This window comes from Orbicella faveolata, unplaced genomic scaffold (genome assembly GCF_042242905.1).
Source record: "Orbicella faveolata isolate gen_17 unplaced genomic scaffold, um_ofav_v1 contig_15, whole genome shotgun sequence".
NCBI classification, from domain to species: Eukaryota; Metazoa; Cnidaria; class Anthozoa; order Scleractinia; family Merulinidae; genus Orbicella; species Orbicella faveolata.
Genome location: NW_028301542.1, coordinates 832,736 through 854,434, shown reverse-complemented (window position 1 = coordinate 854,434; position 21,699 = coordinate 832,736). Strand labels below are relative to the sequence as shown.

Sequence of the window (21,699 nt, the reverse complement as noted above, 5' to 3'; positions counted from 1 at the left end):
GTTCGAGTCAACTCGCACGCACGATGAAACTACATGCAGTTTTTTGTGGGGCAGGGAGGGGAGTTTTAACTATACGAGCCCACCGTACCTATCAGCGGATAACAAACTTCGAATGCCATTTTCATTTAATTTCAGTAAACGTTCATTTCGGTGTAAACGGTCATGGATTTTTCTCCTAAAGCTGGTGTTAATGTGGAAAAATATTACAAAGATTCGTATGGCACAATCGAAAATTTGATTTCTTTGTCCAAGAATGGTAATGTTACTGCCCAAAGCGACCTTGGCATGGCTTACTCTCAAGGAATTCGGAATTTTGTCGAGAAGGACATGGAGAAGGCAACTGGATGGTTAAACTCCGCTGTGGAAAATGGTTGTGTTCATCCTTTGATCTTTACAAGACTTGGTGAATTACTGGATCTAACAGGAACGCCACAGTACCAGCGAAAAGCGTACGAGATGTATCAAAGGGCTGCAAACTTAGGATGCGCCGAATCACAGCTCAATTTAGCAGAAATGTATCGATGTGGCGTCGAAGGCGTTGTAAACGAAGACATCAAAGAAGCATTTGAATGGTACAAAAAAGCCGCTGATGAGAGTGAATCTGAGGCAACCACGGGTTATGGAGGAATTGATCGATATATTGTTGGAACAATGAAAAGAGTGGGAAACGGACCCGGTGAGACAAGACTGGATGCTTTGAGACTTTTGCAAAAGTACTATCTTAATGGGGATTGCCCAGAGGGCCGACCACAACCGACCAAAGCTGTTCATTATTTGACCAGAGCGGCTGAATTGGGCGATACTGAGGCCCAATTGAAGCTGGGACAAATATATTTGACTGGAAGTTGTGAGCAAATCAAAGATGTTAAAAAGGCAAAGCGATGGTTGGGAAAAGCTGCTGCTAGTGGTGATGTCATGGCGAAACAGGTGAGCAGTGCATAATGTTTTTTATAGTGAACTATAGAAGGTCAGCGTGGAGGCACGGTGGCCTCTTGGTTATTGTGGTCAGCTCCAAATCAAGCTGTTCGGGTTCAAGCTCTGGCCAGGGACATAATGTGTTGTGTTCTTGGGCAAGACACTTTACTCTCACAGTGCCTCTCTCCACCCGTAATGCTGGGGGTAACCCTGCGATGGACTAGCATCCCATCCATTGGGGAGTAGAAATACTCCTAGTCACTTTCTCCTGCATAAACCGGGATAAGGACGGGCCCCTCCCTTCCTCCTTGCCCACCACTTCCACAGCAATTTTGTCAGTTTACCATGCAGACAGTCTGGGGGAACCTATTTATGTATTTATGTTATGAATGGAAAGCGGCACAGACACAGACCAACCTTCAAACTGCTGGATCCTGTTGAATCCTGAAATGTGACCTTTGCACATTATTCAGTTCAGTGCATTTTTTTTCCCAGCTTCTTCAGCAGTGCAAACAGTGTGATGATAAGCAGCATGATGCTTCAGAAGTCAGCAAGGAGGCCCTTGTGCAATCAATTGAAATCATGAACGAGAAATCGAGTCGGAGAGCAGAGGAAAATAAACACCCATTTGTGATTTCTCAACCTGTGACTTTTTCAGAAGAAATGCTAAGACAGTATGAGTGGTCCCCAACAGCAAAAATTTACCTTCAAGCTTATAAACTTGTGAAGCAAGGCCTTGAAGTTCTTTGCAAAAGTAACTTTACTGATGAAAGAGGAGTCTCTTTTATAGCTCATGGATACTTGACTGAAAATTCTATACTACAAGCATTTCCTGATATTAAAGGTTCACTGTCACCTCACATTCTGAAGCTTTGTGAGGAAAATTTGTGCAAAAATTATTGTTTTTTTGAAGGACTTCTTTTGTCTCTTGCTTTGCGTCATTATGAATCAGGAGGAAAGGTTTCCATGAAAAGTTTCAAAAATGATAGAAAAGCACTTGCATGCGTGATGAACTTAATTCGCTTTATTCAAAAGGCTGAACCTGATAGCCCTCCTTCAGTTGATCCCTTTGAGTTTGATAAGAATTACAGCAGCTGGCTTCATGTTTTGTATTACCACATGGCAGCAATTTACACCATTGAAGAAGCTACTGAAGAAGCTGCTGAAGCTTTTGAGAATTCCATTAAATGCTGCCCATCTTATTGCGATTCCAAAAGGGGACTTGGGTATAACTTAATGGATCTTTACACCTCTAAAACCGTGAAATGCCGTCAAGGTGTAGAAGAGGAATTGCCTCCTAATAAAAAAAGACCAAATGACAGAGAAAAGTCAAAATATGCTTCTTGGACTACCGACAAATTGAGAGATTCTGCAGTGAAAGTGTTGCAGGAGTATCTGGAAGAGGCTCCAAAGTGTAGTAAAAACTACCCAAATGCTTGTTATTATCTTGCAAAGCTTGCTACCGACATGACTGAGTTCAAAAAGTACTATGAACTTGGCCAAGATGCAGAAGAAAAGAGACTTCCTTTCTTTGGTCCGTTCAATCACCCACTGAAAGACTTGATGACTGCACACTACCACCTATTTTCCAATGTACGGCAGCCTGTAAGGTGTGGCAACATGGCTTGCATCAAGAAAGTTAAGGAGACTGACTTGAAATCCTGCAGCCGCTGTCGGGACCAAAAATACTGCAGCAAGTAAGTAGAGAACCACTTTTTACACTGGAAAGCTTGGCTTTAATAATGTGATGTATATTTCATGATGTACATTTAGTCTTAAAGTGCCTATGAAGTAGAAAATAATTGCTGCTTATTTGAAAGGCTTTTCAAAGTAAAGAAGAATGGCGTTTCCCTTTTTGGAATATCTTTTTTCGTTCTAGAGATATTTATGTTTTTGTATTATGCAAATGAGGAAAGTGATGACGTCATAGGTGGTTCCACTTGAAAAGTAAAACACTGAATCAAGAATATCTCTAGAAATATTGGAGCAGTGTTCTTCAAACTTGGCACCACAAATGTGCACCACTAAAGAAACAGAATGACACCTTCTGTGTTGTTGCCATGGCAACACTTTTGGCTCCACTCTCTTTCTGTGAAAAACCAAATGTGCCAATTTGCAACCTTTCGAAAAGGGACAGAAGGTCTTGCTCGGAACACACATGATTCCCATATTGTCTAAACTCTCCCCATTAGATTGTTGGGAGTGGATGATCCTTGTGAAAGATAAAATCTGGTAGTGTTAGTTTTAATTAAAACAGGACCAGCAGCGTAACTGTTGCCATGGCGACGGCACGACGGGTGTCATTTTTTTTCTTTTGTGATGTACATTTCTGGTGCCAAGTTCAAAGAACACTGCTCTATTATTTCTAGAGATATTCTTGATTGAGTGTTGAACTGTTTTAGTGGAACCACCTATGACGTCGTCACTTTTAATACAAAACGTGAATATCTCTAAAACCAAAAAAGATATTCCAAAAAGGAAAATGCCATTCTTCTTTACTTTGAAAAGCCTTTCAAATCAGCAGCAATTATTTTTTACTTCATAGGCACTTTAAACAAGAGCTATTTTACAGAGATACAGGGGCATAGCCAGGAATTTTCATAGGGGGGGGGGTCGATTCACACTGTGTCAAAGTGAGGGTACTCACCAGATTGTTATGTTGACCTCCTTTGATACAAAACAGATTTTAAAAAAGTGGGCTTTTCTACAATGGCCAAGATATTGTCATGGCATTTTTGGCCACCTGTTGTAGGTTGTTTGCTTGAAAAAGGCTTACAAAAGGGGGAGTCATGGGCACCCCAGGACCCCCCCTACTGTAGCTACTCCCTTGAGAGAAAGGTGAAAAAGGAAAGAAGAAAAGCCATCCATGAAAAGGAAGCTAATATTTATAACAGTTATTACTTTCTTTGCTTTATCTCTGGACATTATTTTCCTTTGAAATATGGCTTTTGTAGTCAGTACATGGCCTAAATAGCCAGCAACTACTGCTGTATATAGCTTTTAGAGAACATGTGAAGAGAAATTGAATTTTTCTCACTTTGACAACATTTTGCAGTGTAATAATATTTACACTGAAAGGTTAGCCTTCAGTTGGTGTGAACCTCGTACAGATCTGTTTGAATTTTAATTCATACAGATCTCTGAATAAATTACAAGTCATACAGAGAAAACATGGAAACTTTAAAGTTGTGGTGTTGTTTGATCTCACCTTGCTGCAGGTTTTAAGTTCCATACTAAAATTCAATTCCATGAGTGTACTCTGTAGTACAGGGGGAAGAATCAAGGGTAAAAAAGAATGATTACTGGTACAATGAGGACATTTGAATCATGAAGGTCCATGAACACTTTGACAGACTGATTTAACTAATTTATTTTTTATAGTAATGTAAGCGCATTGAGTTTTTAAATGCGCCCACAAAACTTTATTATTATTATTATCATCATCATCATCATTATTATTATTATTATTATTATTATTATTGTTATTATTATTATTATTAAACCCCAATTCTTTGGTATGAAAACTTAGGTTAAGTCTGCGTTTCAGGCTAGTGGCCAATTTAGGTCTACGCTTATGTCCAGTCGCTATAGCATGAAGTGACTAAGGAGTATTTCTACCCCTCCTGGATGGGAGCCTAGTCCATCACGGGGTTAACCCCAGCATTTAACTTGCCCATGCACACTGGTGAAGAGAGGCTCTGTGAGAGTAAAGTGTCTTTCCAAAGAACACGACGAAATGACCCAGGCCAATGCTTGAGCCTGAACTGCTTGATCAGAGTCCAGTGTGCTACCGCGTCTTCTTCGTTTATTGTGTTCCTCACGAGTTGGATTTTTCATTAAAAAAAAAACTGCACTAAGAATGTCAAATGTTCATGGTTTGAGTGTCCATAGTGTAGGAGCCTCAGTTAGTTTGGCTTACACTTGTACTTTTTCGCTATTTCGTTAGAGACTGCCAAAAAGCAGACTGGAAGAATCACAAAGCTTCATGCACCGATTCCAAAGGACCCAAGGCAAAGAATGGATGTGCCTAAAACCAAATTATCGAAAATTTGAGTTAACCGACTCCTGCTTGTAGAACTGCACTCCCTTGGTCTTCAATTAGTTACCAGGAGAGCTTACTAGCTGTACGTTCCAGGAAGATGGAACATGCCACACCCACGAGGTATTGCGTGGTAATGGGTGTTTGATACGTGAATCAGATCAGAATTTGTAAAAATCAGGACTATAATATTCGCCAGCATATCTTTCTTTAGATAAAGATATCAAGGTTATTACATGTATCTATTTGTTTTTAATTTCTTCCCATTTCGGTAAACAAAAATCACGAAACGTAGTTTTGTTTGTTTTAAAAGTTGAAACCTCATTTCCAGAGCTGTAAATCAGATGACTTTAGACCATTCCGGGATGAAAAAAAAAAAAAAATACTGAACTAATTTTTGTAAGAATCTTAATTTTAGTTGGATATAAGAAATACAATACAAATACAAATACAGTTTAATTAATTGCTCTTACAAGAAAGCATTGTTTCCAATTGGGTAGTCTCAGTTTATAGTAGAATAGGTGGTGCTTAAGTAATCACATGTAAACACAAAATTATAAATTCTCAGGAAAAAAAAAGAAAGAAAAAAGGCCATGAGATAATCTGTAACAAAGTCTAGGACCCCATATAAAAACAGATCACCGAATTGGTTAGAAGTACATATTATATCTAAGTAATACTAATAGTGTAAAAAGTATAACTATATAGAACTGGAGTTAGAGTACTCATAACTCCATGAAAAACCTCAGTTCTAGCCGTAAACATATTTTCATTCGTAGCACTACGAGTTTCTATTGGAAGAAGATTCCAAGTATCCGAGATTCTGTGGAAAAAATTGTATTTCAATACATTTGTCGTGGCATATTTCTTTTCCAAAGTTAAGTTGTCCGTATGCCTAAGGGAGGAACGGTCCCCCTCAGAATAAAACTCAATAAATTATAGGAAGGGACACAATATTGACTTTCCCTTTGAGTGTCTTAAATATGAATGTTATATCAGCCAACAATCTTCTCTTCTCCAAGGACATAAGAGTTAGCTTTTTTAGGCGAATCTCGTAACGGTCATCATTCTTTAGGATGAATTTGGTAGCTCTTCTCTGTACCTTTTCCAACCTTTCATTATTTCGTTTAGTATAAGGAGACCACACTTCAGAGCAATATTTCAAGTTCAAACGAACCAGTGAGCAGTAAAGACTTTGCAAAAGTCTTCGCGCCGGCTAGACCTCTACAAGTTCTTATATTCAATCTGCTTTTAAAACAATATTATCGACATGAGAATTCCATGATAAGTAGTGATTGGAGATAATTTCCAAATCTTTAAAATCTTTTTAACATTAAAATTCATGGAATAGAGAACACACCACTGTTGGAGGTTGCCCAGATCCTGTTGGAACAGATCTTGATCTCCAGCAGTGTCAATGATCCTAGCGCATTTAAAGAGTGATCTGTATCAGAAGCATATCGCCTCGAAAGGTGATATGCTTCTGTCTGTATAGAGTGTAGTTAAAGAAGCGGGTCGCAGTCGTTGAATGGCCGGCGGTGTATAGCAGTTACAACCCCGGAGTAACAAGTAGGATTTTTGAATACGTAAACCGCCATAAAGATTCTATCTGGAGGGATAACTTCCATGTTGTTTCTTTTATACTACATGATCGAAGGGATGGAGTGGACTGACAAGTCAAAATTGAAACACACTCGGCGTCTGGTATGCACCTAGAACTGCGTTCTTTTTGCGTACTGATAACACCAACTTCTATCTTGGCGAATGTGTATTGACTAAACCTGTATGTAGTACAACCCTTTCGTCGTACATAGCAACCTTTACCACTCTTGATAAGGAGCCAAGCGGTCAAGGAAAACTGTCAGCTTCTTCCCTCTCTCGGCAAACATGGCCAAGAGGAAAACTTTCTTGCTTGTCAATTTGTGTAAAGCTCCAAGAACACCACATTCCATTATCAAGTTGAAAATCTCTGGACTTTGGACGCGACAATCTATGGTGAGGCTTTGGTCGTACGTGGTCAGCAGTTGTAGTGGATGGCTATTGAGACCGGCGGTTTGAAACTTCACGATAAACGTCTTACGACTGTTTCGTTCGGGTTTAGGACCCTCTCCAATACCTTTTAAATGAGTACCAAATGTTCGATGCGATACATTTCCTGGCTCGACCAAAGGGATCATATCCACTGTTACAGAAAAGCGACTTCTGAGGGCGACACATAAAGTCTTGTGTTTTGGTCTGTGTCTACGTTGACATTCCTTGCAGCAGTAAGATGCAATGTGGCAATTCGGGCATTTAATAACGCGTTCTACTTCTTCCTTTGAGCGGCGACAATACGTGCATCCACTGCAACGTTGTTCAACAACCTCCCTGGGATGATGCATGCCTTCTTCGTTATTAACTTCCTCGTTTCTGCTAAGAAATGGAGGAATGGAGTAACAGTCGTTCTCTCCCGATGGAAAACCTAGAAGAGCAGCAACTTTGATATCTATTGAGCTGCGATGAAAGCGGAGATTATTGGCTTTGTTTTGATACTCAAGCCATGGACCACTATGGTCTCGAACGATGTTTGATTCCAAATGAACTCTTCCAGAGTAATTGATACCAATGAAGATGCCACCACATTTGTTGGCAGTGATTACATTTCCTTCTATGTGTGCCGATGTTCGTGACTTAACAAGTATCCCCCAGAATCCATTCTCGAATATCCTGTTGTTACGAATCGTCATTTGAGAATTGCCATCCAGAGAAAGACCGAAAGGTCTGTTATGGTGAATATCGTTGTTGCATATCTCTATTTTGTTCGTAGTGTGGAAGGCAAGCATGCCTTCACGGGCATTTTCGAAGATCTTGTTTCCATCAATAACGCATTTTCCTGCATCTGGGCCAATCAAGATTCCGTGATAACCACTGTCAAATATCCTGTTTTCAGACGCAACAAGGTTCCCGCCTTCTCTTGCTTCTAAACCAGCCTGATGGTTCCTGTACACTTCACACATTCTGATCAATAATCGAGAACCTTCGTCAACTACTAGAACGCCTCCACCTCCACAGTCATGAATAGAACAGTTCTCCATCAATGCACAGCTTCCATTCATGATCTGGATTCCAGCACAACCAGGAAAACCAGAAACTGATGGCTCTCCAAACTTGTGAGTTCGATCGCAGATGGGCTTACCTAAAGCGGCTGCTTTACATCCAGGACCTCCGTTACATTCTGGAAAATCCTCACAACTCGTCACTCCACCAGAAAAGTCACAGTGGTTGGCGTGAATAGCTCCTTCCTTTCCTTTGCAGAGCAGAGCACTGTTCCCTTTGGGGAAAACGATATTCTCAAAATAAACGCTGGCATCCGAGACGTCACAGACTTGTGTACAAGACATAATAGTTCTGGGTTTTAGGCCTACAATCTGGAAGTCAGTGAAGGCAACAAAGCAGGTTAAGTTATACTCTCCTTCGTGCAATAGCATAGTTTCGTTTTCTTGCGCCGTCATCAATGCAAATGCAAGTTGTGTTTCATTCCTAATTTCTCTAGAGCGAACATCTGATAGTTCTGGAAACGTCTTGCAAACCTTTTTGTCACGGCGGAGACTGGAATCAAAATGTACAGCCACTGCTAATGCTGCTCGTGCCTGCCCTTTTAGTTGAGTAGATCCACTTTTAACTAGTTCTCGGAGAGCCCAAGCCTTGCGTAGCAGCGCCTTGTCGTAGCATGGCTTCAAAGAAAGACACTGTTGACAGTCATCAAGAGCATTCTGTGGCTGGCCAAGCTTCAAATGGCAAAGGGCCCTGTTCCAGAACAGTTGATAGCCGCCCGACGACAAAGCAATGGCGCTGGAGTAAAGATCTAATGCCTCTTTAAACCTGTTACTTTTTACTGCAAGGTTTCCTTTTTCTCTTAGCTCGTCGGCTTCCTCTTCCTTCTCATTTTGAGGGACATCTGCTTCAGCCATGTCGTCGTATCTAGGAAGAGGCTGTCTCATACAACAAGATATCAGCTTGTAGTCCCTGTCTTTGAGGGGCACATCGATGAAATAAGGTGGCAAATTGGGATCTTCCCCTGAGGATGACCTTTCAAGGTTGACTAGGAACTGCAGTTTCATTTCTTGCATTGCCTGAGCCTTGACTTTCTCTTGAGAGACACTGAAAAATATCGCTGCCTCATTAAAGATGCGCATAGTTTCTTCTGTGTATAGCAAGGTGGGGACTGATTCTTGATGTTTGGTCGAGAAGCTGCGCAAATGTTCCTGCAAATAGGTGGCATGCGAGGCCAACTTTCCCCACAGCTGTAACGAAGGAGGATTCTCCACACTAAAAACGGCATCCTCAACAAAACTTTCGCACACTTCTGCCGGTGAACGTGTGTTGGCTAATGCGTGGTGAAGGACACGTACTGCACATGTTAGAACGCTAAACTCAGTTTGTTCTTTCTCCATATCACTTCGGATTACTTCTTGCACCAGACGATGTACACTGATGGAATGTGTCCCATATCTTTGGAAAAGGGAGAACTTAGTAAGAAGAGACACTATCTCGGCCTGGTCACACAAATCGCCAATGGCTTCAGCATCATCTACTTTGTTGAGGCCTTCATTGATCACTTCATAAGGAATATCGTCGGGACCAAGAAAGGCGGACACTTTCATCACAAGAGTCGGGATTTCTCCAAGTTCCTTCTCTTTTGAGATTTGGCTGATGTGGTCAAAATTCAGCAACCATGTAGTGTGGATAGCCAGGCGTTCAGGTGAAGTGTTTTCTACCAGATTCCGGGCCTTCTTCTTTTTCAAGAGAAGTAGCTTCTGCTCCCTATATTTCTTCATGTACTCTTTTATGGGTTGACGAAGACATCTTATATAAGCTGCAGCTTGATCAAGAGCTAAAGGAAGCCCACCAAGCTCTCGTACCAACTCACAAATCTCACTGTCGTTCTCTCCAGCTGTTCCCGTTCGCATTCGCAGAAACTGAATCCCTTCTTCATCTGTCAAGCATTTTAACTCGATGCAAACGTTTTCTTCGATACCCGTTTCTTCTCCAATTTCCGCTGCTTCTCTCCTTGTGGTTATGATAATATGGCCATGCGCTGCTTGTTTCCAGTGGCCAGTGAGCAACTTTCGCATGTTCGCAGACATTTTAAGCTCGTCAAGATTGTCAACAACCAAACACCACAACTTTTCGCGCCTTCTCAGCCAATCAAGTGTTCCTGACAAGGAATTAGAAAAATCTTTTTCAAGAGTTCCAATTTGGCGCGCCATCTCGCTGAGGGATATTTGAAAAAGATCGTTGTTCTCGCCTGAAATCCAAAAAATACCGCCTGGATATTCCTCCTTCTCATTTTGACGCCAGAGGAACTCGACAGCAAGAGATGTTTTTCCTACACCTCCGAGACCGCAAATCGCTATTTCAGCGCAACCACTCTTGATGTTTTTCAGCTGCTTTGCTATTGCCTCTAGCTCGGTTTCGCGACCACAAAAGCAAGGATTGCGACTGGCTACTTGAAAAAATTCAACGTCGGCTGTTGCATTTATATTACTCTCTTCTAGAGCTTTAAGCCGAGATTCTAACTGACTCTGCCCGATTTCTAGGCCCTCAACCTTCGAGGTTAGACTATCTTGTCCCTCTTTCAAAGACGTGACAGCTGTCTTCAGGTCGCTCTGCCTTTCGTCTAACCGGGCAATGTTCCCTTCATTTGTATCTTGGCGTTTTTCAATGTTTGTTAAGCTGTTAGAAATATCTCCAATTGCACTTGACAAGGTTTCATTTTTTTCCAATTGCTCCTTTCGCTCTGCCTCCATTCGGCTTTCAATGTCGGTTATACGCTCATCAAATTTACTTATTTCATCTCCGACGGCCTGAAATGCTGTACTTATCTTCTTGGCTTCATCAGCACTTGATTTTTTGATGGCTTCGAGGTCCTGGTTTAGGGTAGTAATCTCGACACTTACGAGGTTCATTAAATCCTTATCCACTGGACATCCCATGCACAATATCATGCCTACCACGGAAATAAATAAATATCTCAGATACACGTACCATTTACTGTTGACAAGCAAAAAATGACCCGACTATTTAGCACGCCACAGGCTCGGATATGGAGGGTAACCTCATTTCACGTTTTGACACAGACAAATTGATTGACTGAATTGATTGAACACAAGTTTGTTCCATAAATCTAGTAGACGTGTATCACAAAGTAAAAAAATAAATAAATAAATTAAAAAAACGCTAGTCGAAATCGGTATGCAGGTTGCCTTCAGGATAGGTTATTCCCAATAAAGAACAACGAAAGGGGCAGTGAGATGTTCTCAGGATCACTAGAAGATGGGCAAAACTCATTCAAATTACTAACCCTTTGTTTCCCAGTCACGAAGATCATCAAGCTCTTTATCTTCATCAGCTTTTGGAAGCCCCAGTGAACGAATCAGTGTTTCAATGAGCTGAAAACAGTTTTGGAATTCTGGCTCGGTCCAGTGGTCAAAGTTGCAATGGCCCCACTCATTTCTCACTTTGGCGCGTACATCCTTTGCATTGGTTTGAATGCGAGCATGAAAAACAGATGCATGCGACAGAATCCCTAGCACCGCTGACAGGTCGCACGTGTTATCAAACCCTGTAAAGAGACACTAAAATTATTATTGTATGGGTAAGCACTTCGCAGAAGAGTGTAACCCATACACAGTAGGGCATCCATTTTAAAGGGGTTGGTATGGAACAGAATTTGGGCGTATTTAAAACACGAAATGGCAAAATGATGAAATGGCACCACGGTTAGCCTAAATAGCACTCAGGTTAGCCTAAATATCGATCACTAACACGAACGAACATAGCCCTCATCCAAAAATACTAATAAAATTTCAAATTTCTCAGCGAATCCGGCAACTAACTAACTCGCCGGGTAACCCGAAAACACTGACCCCCGGTCCGCGGACCCCCACTACGGACCGGGTCCGCGGACCACCTATGGACCGGTCCACGGACTACCCCTACTGACCCCTCTACGGACCACCCCCCAAATTAGATTGAAAAAAAAAAAAAAAAAAAAAAAAGAAATATTTCAGTTATGGGTTGTCTAATAGATCGTGTCGGCGAAATTTCAAACTTTACATTTTGCAAATTCAACGTTCGTGGGGTTCAAGCTCGGGCGCAAGTTGTATCATTACACATTGCCATTTCCTTTGCTGTGGCCATACTGTATATGTCTCCAGGAAGCCTCCGGGAAGCCTCCGGGAAGCCTCTGAATTTGTGCTCTTTCCTCTCGCATTTTGATCAGCCCATTCTCACGTGGATTCGTGAACTCGTTCCAGGCTTCACAATTTGCTCAGCGCAGTTACAGATACAAACAAGCTTGAACGACCTAAAAGCTCATCTCCCATAGTCAGATTGAGCCACGAATGCAATGTAACAATTTCCCTTCTTTTTGCCATCAGCATCTCTTTACGCTGAATAAAGCTTATAGGCTTTTTTTTTCGGGGGGGGGGGGGGTGGGGGGAAGAAGGGTGTCAACTGCCATTTGCACAGTGTAATACTCGAAAATTCGCCGAGACGAGTAATCTATTAGACAACCCACGAGTAAAGTATTTATTTCTAATTTCTATTATATTTTTGGGGGTGGTCCGTAGAGGGGTCCGTAGGGGTAGTCCGTGGACCGGTCCATAGGTAGTCCGCGGACCCGGTCCGTAGTGGGGGTCCGCGGACCGGGGGTCAGTGTTTTCGGGTTACCCTAACTCGCCTGTAAAAGTATAAATGTCGCATCCAACGTAGCAACTCAAACGTCACTTGATCCCCTTTACTCAGAAACAATCATTATGGCAACATCAGGCATTGCTAAATCCGAAAAGAACATGAACTGGTGTTGTATGAAATAATTATATAAGTCCATGCAGCAAGCAAAACTGCACGTTTGAATCTGAGGACCAACGATTTCCGGATCTGGAGGACGTGGACTTCTTCTGGTTCAATGTGTGGAGCTCCTTATTGATCGATTTCAGGGGAACAAGAATTAATTTCAAATAATTCTTCTCTAGAAGAGACATAATTGGTCATGGGCAGAAAATATCAGTTGGTTGGTGGTGAAAATCAAAAATTTTGCCAGCAACACAGTTGTTTACAAGGAACAAGAATCACCAGTCAGCGCTCGATTCCACCAGTCTGTGATTATCTACAAGATAGCAACATGCCTGGGGGGTGGTGGGGGACTCCCATACAAAGAGGACGGGGTGCATGCTTGTCGTATCTTTTAGAGTTCAAAAAAGTGGTTTTGCTATCTCTTAGGGTGGTCAGCCTCAAAAGGTCCACCGCGGGTGCTTTTGCGGTATCTTTTTAAATTGATAGAGATTTAAGACAATGCTTTCAAAAACTTTACGAGAAGGTATTCAAAACAATTGTTTTTATCACTATTATTTATGAAAATTATGAAAGTGTGAGTTAATGTGTTGTTTTAGAATTAGTACCTCTTGGGGGTGAAAAAATTTTACGCTACTCCCACAAAACAGGTGTGTGGTACCTTGGTAACAAAATTTCGGATTAGCAACCCTGTTCTTTCTATATGGGAGATTCCCCCAGGCAGCATATTGTCTCACCTGTGAACTTAGCCATGTGTGGTTCAAGGTACAGTTTAGCCAGATCTACATCTGTGGTAACTTTGTAATCATATGAACGTTCCTTCCTCTTGAACCTTCCCCAGTTGTTGTTGATGCTACTGTAATTCAACTTAAAAGATCCATCGTGAGTTAACTGGGAACCAAAGACTTGAGTGTCAATTGTTTTAGAGCCCTTTAGTGATGTATAGTGTTTGGAAATTTCTTGACCAGTAAAATCGCGGAGAACTGGTAGAAGAAGCCTGTTCAGGCAAATGCCGATCACAACCCATCTCTTCTGCTTGTCTCCAAGGTCGAAGCTGCTGACTGCAAAAATAAATTTAAAAACAACAAAAAGATTAGACATGCAAGGGTGGGATCATCAGGAAATATAAGTCTTATCAATCAGTCAATCCTAGCAGTGGCTGTTGATTTACCAAGGTATTCAAGCATCAATCATGTGGTAAAATATGACCCTTTGGATCAAGAGTGTTTTTTTAAAAATTAATTTACAAACACAATATACATAGGAAAAACTAAACAAAATAAATTTGGATCAAGATGGCTAATGTTGCAAAAATCATGTTCAACCAGAATACAACAGACCATTTCCATATAATTTCTCCGTATTGGACCAGAACTAGCTTGCAATTGAGGCTAATGTGGGGAGTCTTTTCAAATGTAAATTACATTAATCTCTTTTTAATGATTTATTTCCCCACATGAGCCTCCAATGCAAGCTAGGTCCAGTCCAATACCGAGAATACAAATATGGCCTATTCCGAGACTCTATATACATGTGAGCCTCAAATGTCACTTCAATCTAGCTATTTAAGTACTCACCTGGACCTGCTGCAGCTGACGGTGCCGATAGAATTGTGGGAGCTGCAGAAGGCCCTGGAAGTGTTGGTGGCATAAATGAGATTGTTCTGTGGCCCCCGCCTGTTGCCATGCCACCCTAAAAAGAGTATCTGTCTTTAGAAAAACATCACTCACTAGACATAAACTCTAAGAATGGAGCCCTCTATCTAGCTACAGCTAGCAGCTAGTGCGCAGAGTACACTGTCCATCATTGTTAAATGTGAGTCAATGAAGGTGCTCTTTTAAGCTTACCGGTACTTTGAATTGTCAGCTAGCTAGAGCACATGGAAAAAGATGAAGGAGGCTGGTTAATACACCTTTACAACTAACTTCAGGTTACCAATCTCCCCTAGGCCTACTTATTTGCCCATCAGTTGTAGCTGGCCATGATCTTTCCTCTAACATGCAATAAGTGTATTCCAGTTGAACCCCCTCCCTCTAGGGGGATATCGGCTCTCCCTTTCTACATTTAAAGGGCTTTCTGATACTCATCTGCATGTATATTTAGAAGAGCAATTATTTCCACGGCTTTAATATCTGTGATATTATATATCACAGTTTTTCCTGTCTTTTAAACACGCCTAGAAAAAGTTTTGCCTCTTTGGCAGGGGTTGGATAATTAAAATAATAACATAAATTAAAGTTTAAAGCCATAAATATCCTAGTGTTCTCACAGAGTGCTTAAAACTGAGAAATGAATCTATAGCTTTTAGTTCTGAGAGCCAAAGGTTTTCAGAGATAAAAATTCAGAAATTATGATTTCAATCGTGCATTTTTCTTATGTGGACCCAAACGAAAAATTATGTTGATTCTTTCTCTTGTTTGGAACTCCCAAAGCTTTAGAAGTAAAATTTTTGAGTCACACTAATCAACCCCTATTAAACGGCCACTCTTGGGGAAATGGATAGCAGCCGCTTAAGGTAATTCCTCTGAAATAAAAGTGACAATAGATTTTTGTTCAAACTTTGTCCACTGAATATTTGTCATATGATAACTTCAATTTTGAAATAAAAAAGGGGGTGCCCATGCTCATTAAGGAGCAGTGAGGCATTGAAAATGCCCTATTTTGGCATTATTCAATGCTTATTATAAGAATGCATTCCCAGTAATTGTAACATCTTTGTAAGCCCGGACTCATAAGAACACGCATTAAACTACAGTCAATACATTGTGTCGGACACGAATAAACGTTTAAGTTTGATTCAGACAGAAAGCTAAATCCTTGATTAAAAATTTGAACCAAATTTCTTGACGTGGTTACTGACTGCAAAATAGAAAAGACCACAGTGTATCTGCTATTTTTCTTATTTATTCAATTTTCAGCAATAGAAATCAGATCAGTCTTTTCTCACGCAAAGCTTATGATTAGTTGATTACAACAACTGGAAAAACAATTGGGGTGCCCAAGCTCGTTGGTGAGCTAGAGCCATTTTTCAACTGACAGAGCTCAATATCAAGGCAAATCCGTCATGTTTTCAATATGCGCGTGCACAAGCGCGTGCTAATGACACCATAAATTATGCACAGTAAGGATCCGCAATGCAAATGCGAGGAATGACCTTACAAGGGGGCAGTAGAAACAATAGAAAATTAAGCCTTCATAGGGATTCTGATTACTGGCCACCTAATAGGGTGACCATTTTATAGGGGGCCACTTAATAGGGGTTCGACTGTAGCACAATTGTTCATATATGTTTTATATCAAGATATATTTCCTCATAGTTAACAAGAGAATTTGTCAGCCTGATCATTGAACAACTGCCAGAAACAGATAAATAATAATAATAGGAATAGTAACAGTAACAGTAACAGTAACAGTAGCAGTAGCAGTAGCAGTAGCAGTAGCAGTAGCAGTAGCAGTAGCAGTAGCAGTAGCAGTAGCAGTAGCAGTAGCAGTAGCAGTAGCAGTAGCAGTAGCAGTAGCAGTAGCAGTAGCAGTAACAGTAACAGTAACAGTAACAGTAATAGGAGGGTCCACAATAGGGTTCTCAATTCCCGCTCTCTCGCCCATTTTTCCCTGTTCATCCTGCCATCCCGCCTTTTCTGCCAGGAAATCCCAATCCTGCCCACTTTTTAAAGACGTTTCTGCGTTAATTAATAATTTGTTAAATTAATAATTAATTTACTTATTAACACAGAAACTTTTTAAAAATGAAAATCGTATAAAAGATTACAAAAGAATTCAATGGGTAGCAGTTTCTTTCAATAAACGGTTAACTGTTTTGTTTTCTTTTGTCCACGTTTCAGTGAAAGAAAAAGATTGTTCATTCCCATATTTGAGAGATGGCCCGTAAATACACTTGACAGTTTCTTTCAAAGCCTTTTAGCGTCTTCACTTTCCTTGAGATCTGGGCTCAGAACTTTTCTTTTCAAAAGAAGGCATTCCTGCTCACACATCCTTTTCGTAAAATATGGCGACGCAATTCGTAATTCTGATACTTCGTACGGTAAATCACTATCACTGCCATCCAGTGTGGTCATCCTGGCCAAAACAAACCAAGCGCTCTGGAAAAGGTTGAAAAACTAGAAAGGATCGGGGGCCAAGATTACAGACGTAAGCGTCGAAAATGTCGGAAATGGACAATAAGCGCCCTGGATGTCATTGATGTCAGAGGTCAACACAAATGATTGGAATCAGTAGAAATAGGACTCAAAGACCTCATACAGTCTCATGGTACTAACGTAGTCAAGCGATAATGGATACGTTTGACAGAACCTGACAGGGTGCAGAGCTGTTGCTATTCATTACTTGAAACCTGACACAGCTATATGCACGTTTCTGCCAGCTTGTGGTTTTTGTGCTGGTCAATAACAATTTTTATGATATGGCTAGCTCTGTGAGTGGGCAAGATGAATCAAATACTGCACTGTGATTAGCTACCCGAGCGGGCAAGATGGAGCTATCTTGCCTGCTCGGGACTACCTGCCGTGTCCCACAAAAAAATTTCCCCAAAAGCCATATAATAAATCCTTTATTGACCACGCTTGTTTGGTCAAGATCGCTGGATATTGGCCTTGTTCTATTTTTGCGAGGTTATGGACCTCGACTCTGTCTCGGTCCATAAACACGCAAAAAAAGAACTTGGCCAATATCCAGCCATCTTGACCTCACACTTGGTCAATAACCCATACATGAGGTCATGTAAGAATTGAAATCCCGTCATAGTAGTCGTAGTCGTAGTCGTAGTCGTGGTCGTGGTCGTCATCGTCGTCATCGTTGTCGTCGTCGTCATCGTAGTAGTAGTAGTAGTAGTACTAGCAGTGGTAATACTAGCAGTAGTAGCAGCAGTAGCAGTAGCAGCAGCAGCAGTAGCAGTAGCAGTAGTAGTAGTAGTAGTAGTACTAGTACTAGGAATAGCAAGAGCAAGAGCAAGAGCAAGAGCAATAGTAATAGTAATAGTAATAGTAATAATAATAATAATAATGAAAAAGGAGTGTTTATTGTGACAAAAACTAGAGCTAAGCTTTACAAAATGCTATAATATTTACTTAATTTGATGTCTGTTAAACCTGTAAAACATGTTTCCGTATCTCCTTTTTCTTTAAAAAAAAAAAATAAAAAAAAAAAAAAAAAAAATAATAATAATAATAATAATAATAATAATAATAATAATAATAATAATAATAATAATAATGTGTAGTTCCAGAAAATATCAATACCTCCACCACGGAAGGGAGGTCTGGAAATTCTGATTGAGCTTCATACATTTCTTTAAATTTTTAGGTCTTACAGAACCACCCACCCCCCAGGAAATTCCAATCCCTTCTGTGGGGGGAGTATGGATATTTCCTGGAACTGAACAATAAAAAAAGTCTAAAATATACAATAAATTTCTAAAATACAGAAGTAATAGAAGCTACAAAAACGTGAGATGAAAATTAAGGTTTAAAACTCGAACTAGGATTAAAAATATTGCTACTAACTGTGGATAAGAGTAGACAGAGGATACTATGCTACCTAGTGGATAGTGATATGTTATTCCACCTATGAACAAACATTGCCAGTAGGTTTGATGACGTCACATGATATTCGATTCAGACACGTACTTGTCTCTCAAGGAAATTCGAACAATCAAATGCTTCATAAAGGTTCTAATGACTTGAATATTGCCAAAATTGTAAGGATGAAAAGAAAAATTCTGGCTTTTGCTTTTATTTCACTATTTTTTTTGTTTTGTTCACTTCAACTTTTGTAGATTGATTCTGTTTAAAGCGTTGGTTTCCGTGGATTAATTCCGCCATTTGACTGCTTACGGTATTCATGTTTAAAAATGGTTAAATTATATAACCCGAAAGACTGTGAAAACGTTCGCTTAACTTCACTCGAGAAAAAAGTAGTGGATCAGAATCTAAGTATACGAAGTACACTTTTATGTGACCGAAAAATCGTGCATCTCGTTATCTTTTAGTCCAATTTAGCTTATATTTAAGCTTACTAAATAACAGTCGTTCTCCAGTTACGTTGCTACAAATGAAAAACTTACCTCTCTTTTAAAATGTCACGCTTAACAGTAAAGGATGACTCGATCAGTTGGTAACTGCGATTTTCACCAGTAAATCGCCGAGAAAACAGTTTTCAAAAGTAACACAAAATGAAAGACGAATCTCACTAATGTTGATCCCCCCGGAAAAACAATACACCGATTCCAGAAAAAAACCGGAAGTTACATGCAAGCGAGGCTTAATAGCCCTCGAGCTTTCAAAATGGCGGTCGAAATGTCGGGGAAGAACGAAAAAATTCGAATGTATGTAGGTTAGAGCAACTTGTCAGGAACAAATGTGGTAAGGAAAAGGAAAAGAGCTGGACACAAGTGTTGTACGGCTGCAAACTCTAATAATCGAAGAAAAAACCGACCTAATTTATCATTTCCACGACTGAGTTTCCTTCGGACAAGCCAGATAAAGAAAGAACGAAAAAGTGGGAAATACTTATGAAAAGGAGAGATGCCTATTTTACTTCGGTAGGAAATATTTTCTGTTTTTCCGAGCACTTCTTGCCAAGTGATTTTAAACTGAGTACAGTTATTGAAACTGGGAGCCGTACCCTCGGTTTTCCCCTGCACAAAAGTTGAGGAGGAATCTCTGTGTAGAGCGAAAAGATGCGAGGCATCAGAGTCTGGCAAAGAAGCTAGAAGTGCATACAGATGTGAATACCCATCAGCTTCAATCAACGTAGGAATTAATCAGTTTTCATGCCTCTGAGGTAAACAAAAAAAGTTTCTCAAAAACAATGTTGAATGTGGAAGGACATTAGTGATTTAAATACAGCCATTGATGAATTTTGAATCCTTTTTACTCGCTTAATATTTCCGCAAGATCTGGCTTTTAGATTTAATATTTCAGAATTAGTAGTGTCAGATAAATTATTGCATGGGCCAATTTCCTGTATTTGATGTTGGGAAGCCTGCCCATTATTTATTTACCTGAAGTTTTTAGGCTGAAGTTGAAAACATAAAGTGCAGAATAGACTGCAGGGAGATAAAAGGTCAGATACCCAAGACTTGGAGAAGCCGAGTGAACTACTAAAAGTCTGACAACACATTTTAAGGCCTTGAAGGAATTTCCCTAATGTCAGGGATTTGATAGACAGCATTTACTGGCAAGCAAGAAGGTTATAATCTTCATTCCTTCTATGTGACCGAGTAAAACAGAGCTGACGATAATTTTACTAATTTTCTAAGGAAGACTGTTTTTCAACCATGAACCAGAACTGCAAATGTAAGAATACAAGCTGAAATGGCTGTTAGGAGAATAAATGGATGGCACATAATTGATGGTATAACTTCACTAAGGTTGTGTAGAGTTGTTAATCAACCCTGGATAGTGAGCTATTTGCTTGTAAACTGGCAGAAAAATAAGTTATCTAATAATTCCTGACACCTAATGTTTAATTTGTCATTTGGTAGTGAATGTAAACAGAGTACATGATATTGTTCATTAGTGGCAATTAAATATTTGGTGATTTCCACCATACTGAAATTGTGCATTATGTGGCTTCATGTTCTATTTTCTGGCACAGGGTGTAACATAGAAGGACACATGGTCTGGTGTATAATTTGCTAATAACATAAAAGTACAATTGAATTTGACCTCATTGAGAATTTCCTACATTGTATGATCTTATAGTTTCCCAAATGGTTTGAACTATTTTGAAATATTCACTAAACATTATCAGAGAAAAACTAGAAGTAAGCGAATTCTCTCATATTAAATGCTGGACAAACTTATTGGAACTTTGATATACATTATTTATTCTGGCTTTAGCAATAATCACATCTTGTAAGGCCATCTCTAAGCATTAGGTAAGCCAGTTCATATAATTATGATATATGTGTCATAAATTGTTCAATATTCTTTAGCATCTCCTTCCACCATTCTATGTCCAAGGCAATTTGCTCATTAAAAATTCTCAGTTACTTCCAATTTATAGCCAGGACATTCCAAGTCTGTTCACAACAAAGAGTAGTTGTTGTACATTGCACTTCATAGACTGAAGTAAATATGACTCTTTTTTACTTTTAAACCAGTATCAAACATTTTGCATATTGATTTTATAAGGCAATCTTCCAGGGTCTCACCATCCATAACAATGACATTCTTGGCTTCAATGATTTCATGGAGATTGCTCTTACTTGAGTCTGTAACCAGCTCAGCTGGGGAGCCCCCAAAATTTCCCTTTTCTCTTGTACAAAAAAAGCATTTTGTTACTTGCACCTTCGTCTATCCCTGCTGATGCATTATTTCAATGTACTTGTCCATTACTAGTTGCTAATATTCAAGGCCACCTTTCATGGCATGTGGCTGATAGTCTTTGTCACACTTCTTTGATAATTTTATTCGTGATTTCACCAATGAATCAGCTTTGTGATTGCGTCCTACCCTGTAACGCATTGATGCTGTCACTGTACCGAATCCTTGTTTGCACCATTCTTGGCGAGTAGATCGTAGTCTTGTTTGATACTCTGATTAGCATCTTTTGAACTCAAGGATTTGTCTTATTCTCTCGCACCGATTGTTAATTCGTGAAGAGAGATCGGATGTTCTGACTGAAGTCGTCAGCGAAAAATGAATCAGCCGTAGGAAATTTGTTTACGTTTGGATGTTGTGTTGCAATATTCCCGATATCCGGAACAATTTTAAAATTTACTTCCCTATGTTCTTTCGAGCTCTTGCTTCATCAGTTTTACTACTTTAGCTTTCGTAAAGCTATTGTTCGGGTCAGGGTCGTAGATTTTTAAAATTTTCATTTCATTCAGATTCTTTTTCCTAAACTGATCACGAATAAAGTTCTTTTCGGCAATAAAAATGGTGAGG

The 21,699-nt window shown here is 40.0% G+C and overlaps 2 protein-coding genes and 1 pseudogene across 2 annotated transcripts; 1 reads left to right on the top strand and 2 right to left on the bottom strand.

The window, feature by feature from the left end:
• Positions 1-133: 133 nt before the first annotated feature.
• On the top strand, positions 134-11,998 carry LOC110069141 (uncharacterized). The gene is made up of 3 exons (XM_020776610.2): positions 134-927; positions 1,411-2,612; positions 4,862-11,998. The coding sequence occupies exons 1-3, from the start codon at positions 163-165 to the stop codon at positions 4,944-4,946; spliced, it is 2,052 nt and encodes a 683-aa protein (XP_020632269.2). The 5' UTR covers positions 134-162; the 3' UTR covers positions 4,947-11,998.
• LOC149113061 (uncharacterized) lies at positions 5,398-6,766 on the bottom strand (annotated as a pseudogene).
• On the bottom strand, positions 5,398-19,500 carry LOC110069139 (uncharacterized). Its single transcript, XM_089287789.1, has 5 exons — positions 18,870-19,500; positions 14,368-14,482; positions 13,528-13,851; positions 11,298-11,558; positions 5,398-10,943 (listed from the first exon to the last, which is right to left on the bottom strand). Exons 2-5 carry the CDS (start codon positions 14,474-14,476, stop codon positions 6,775-6,777), a joined length of 4,863 nt encoding a protein of 1,620 aa, XP_089143915.1. The 5' UTR covers positions 14,477-14,482; positions 18,870-19,500; the 3' UTR covers positions 5,398-6,774.
• Positions 19,501-21,699: the final 2,199 nt, after the last annotated feature.

What these genes read in the sequence shown, in the direction of transcription:
- LOC110069141 (XM_020776610.2), top strand. Translation starts at nt 163, where the DNA reads ATGGATTTTTCTCCTAAAGCTGGTGTTAATGTGGAAAAATATTACAAA. An exon ending in GTGATGTCATGGCGAAACAG is followed by an intron (nt 928 to 1,410) that starts GTGAGCAGTGCA and finishes TTTTTTTCCCAG; the next exon opens with CTTCTTCAGCAGTGCAAACA. An exon ending in GACCAAAAATACTGCAGCAA is followed by an intron (nt 2,613 to 4,861) that starts GTAAGTAGAGAA and finishes CTATTTCGTTAG; the next exon opens with AGACTGCCAAAAAGCAGACT.
- LOC110069139 (XM_089287789.1), bottom strand. Translation starts at nt 14,476, where the DNA reads ATGGCAACAGGCGGGGGCCACAGAACAATCTCATTTATGCCACCAACA. An exon ending in ACACATGGCTAAGTTCACAG is followed by an intron (nt 11,559 to 13,527) that starts GTGAGACAATAT and finishes GTCTCTTTACAG; the next exon opens with GGTTTGATAACACGTGCGAC. An exon ending in TCGTGACTGGGAAACAAAGG is followed by an intron (nt 10,944 to 11,297) that starts GTTAGTAATTTG and finishes TTTCCGTGGTAG; the next exon opens with GCATGATATTGTGCATGGGA.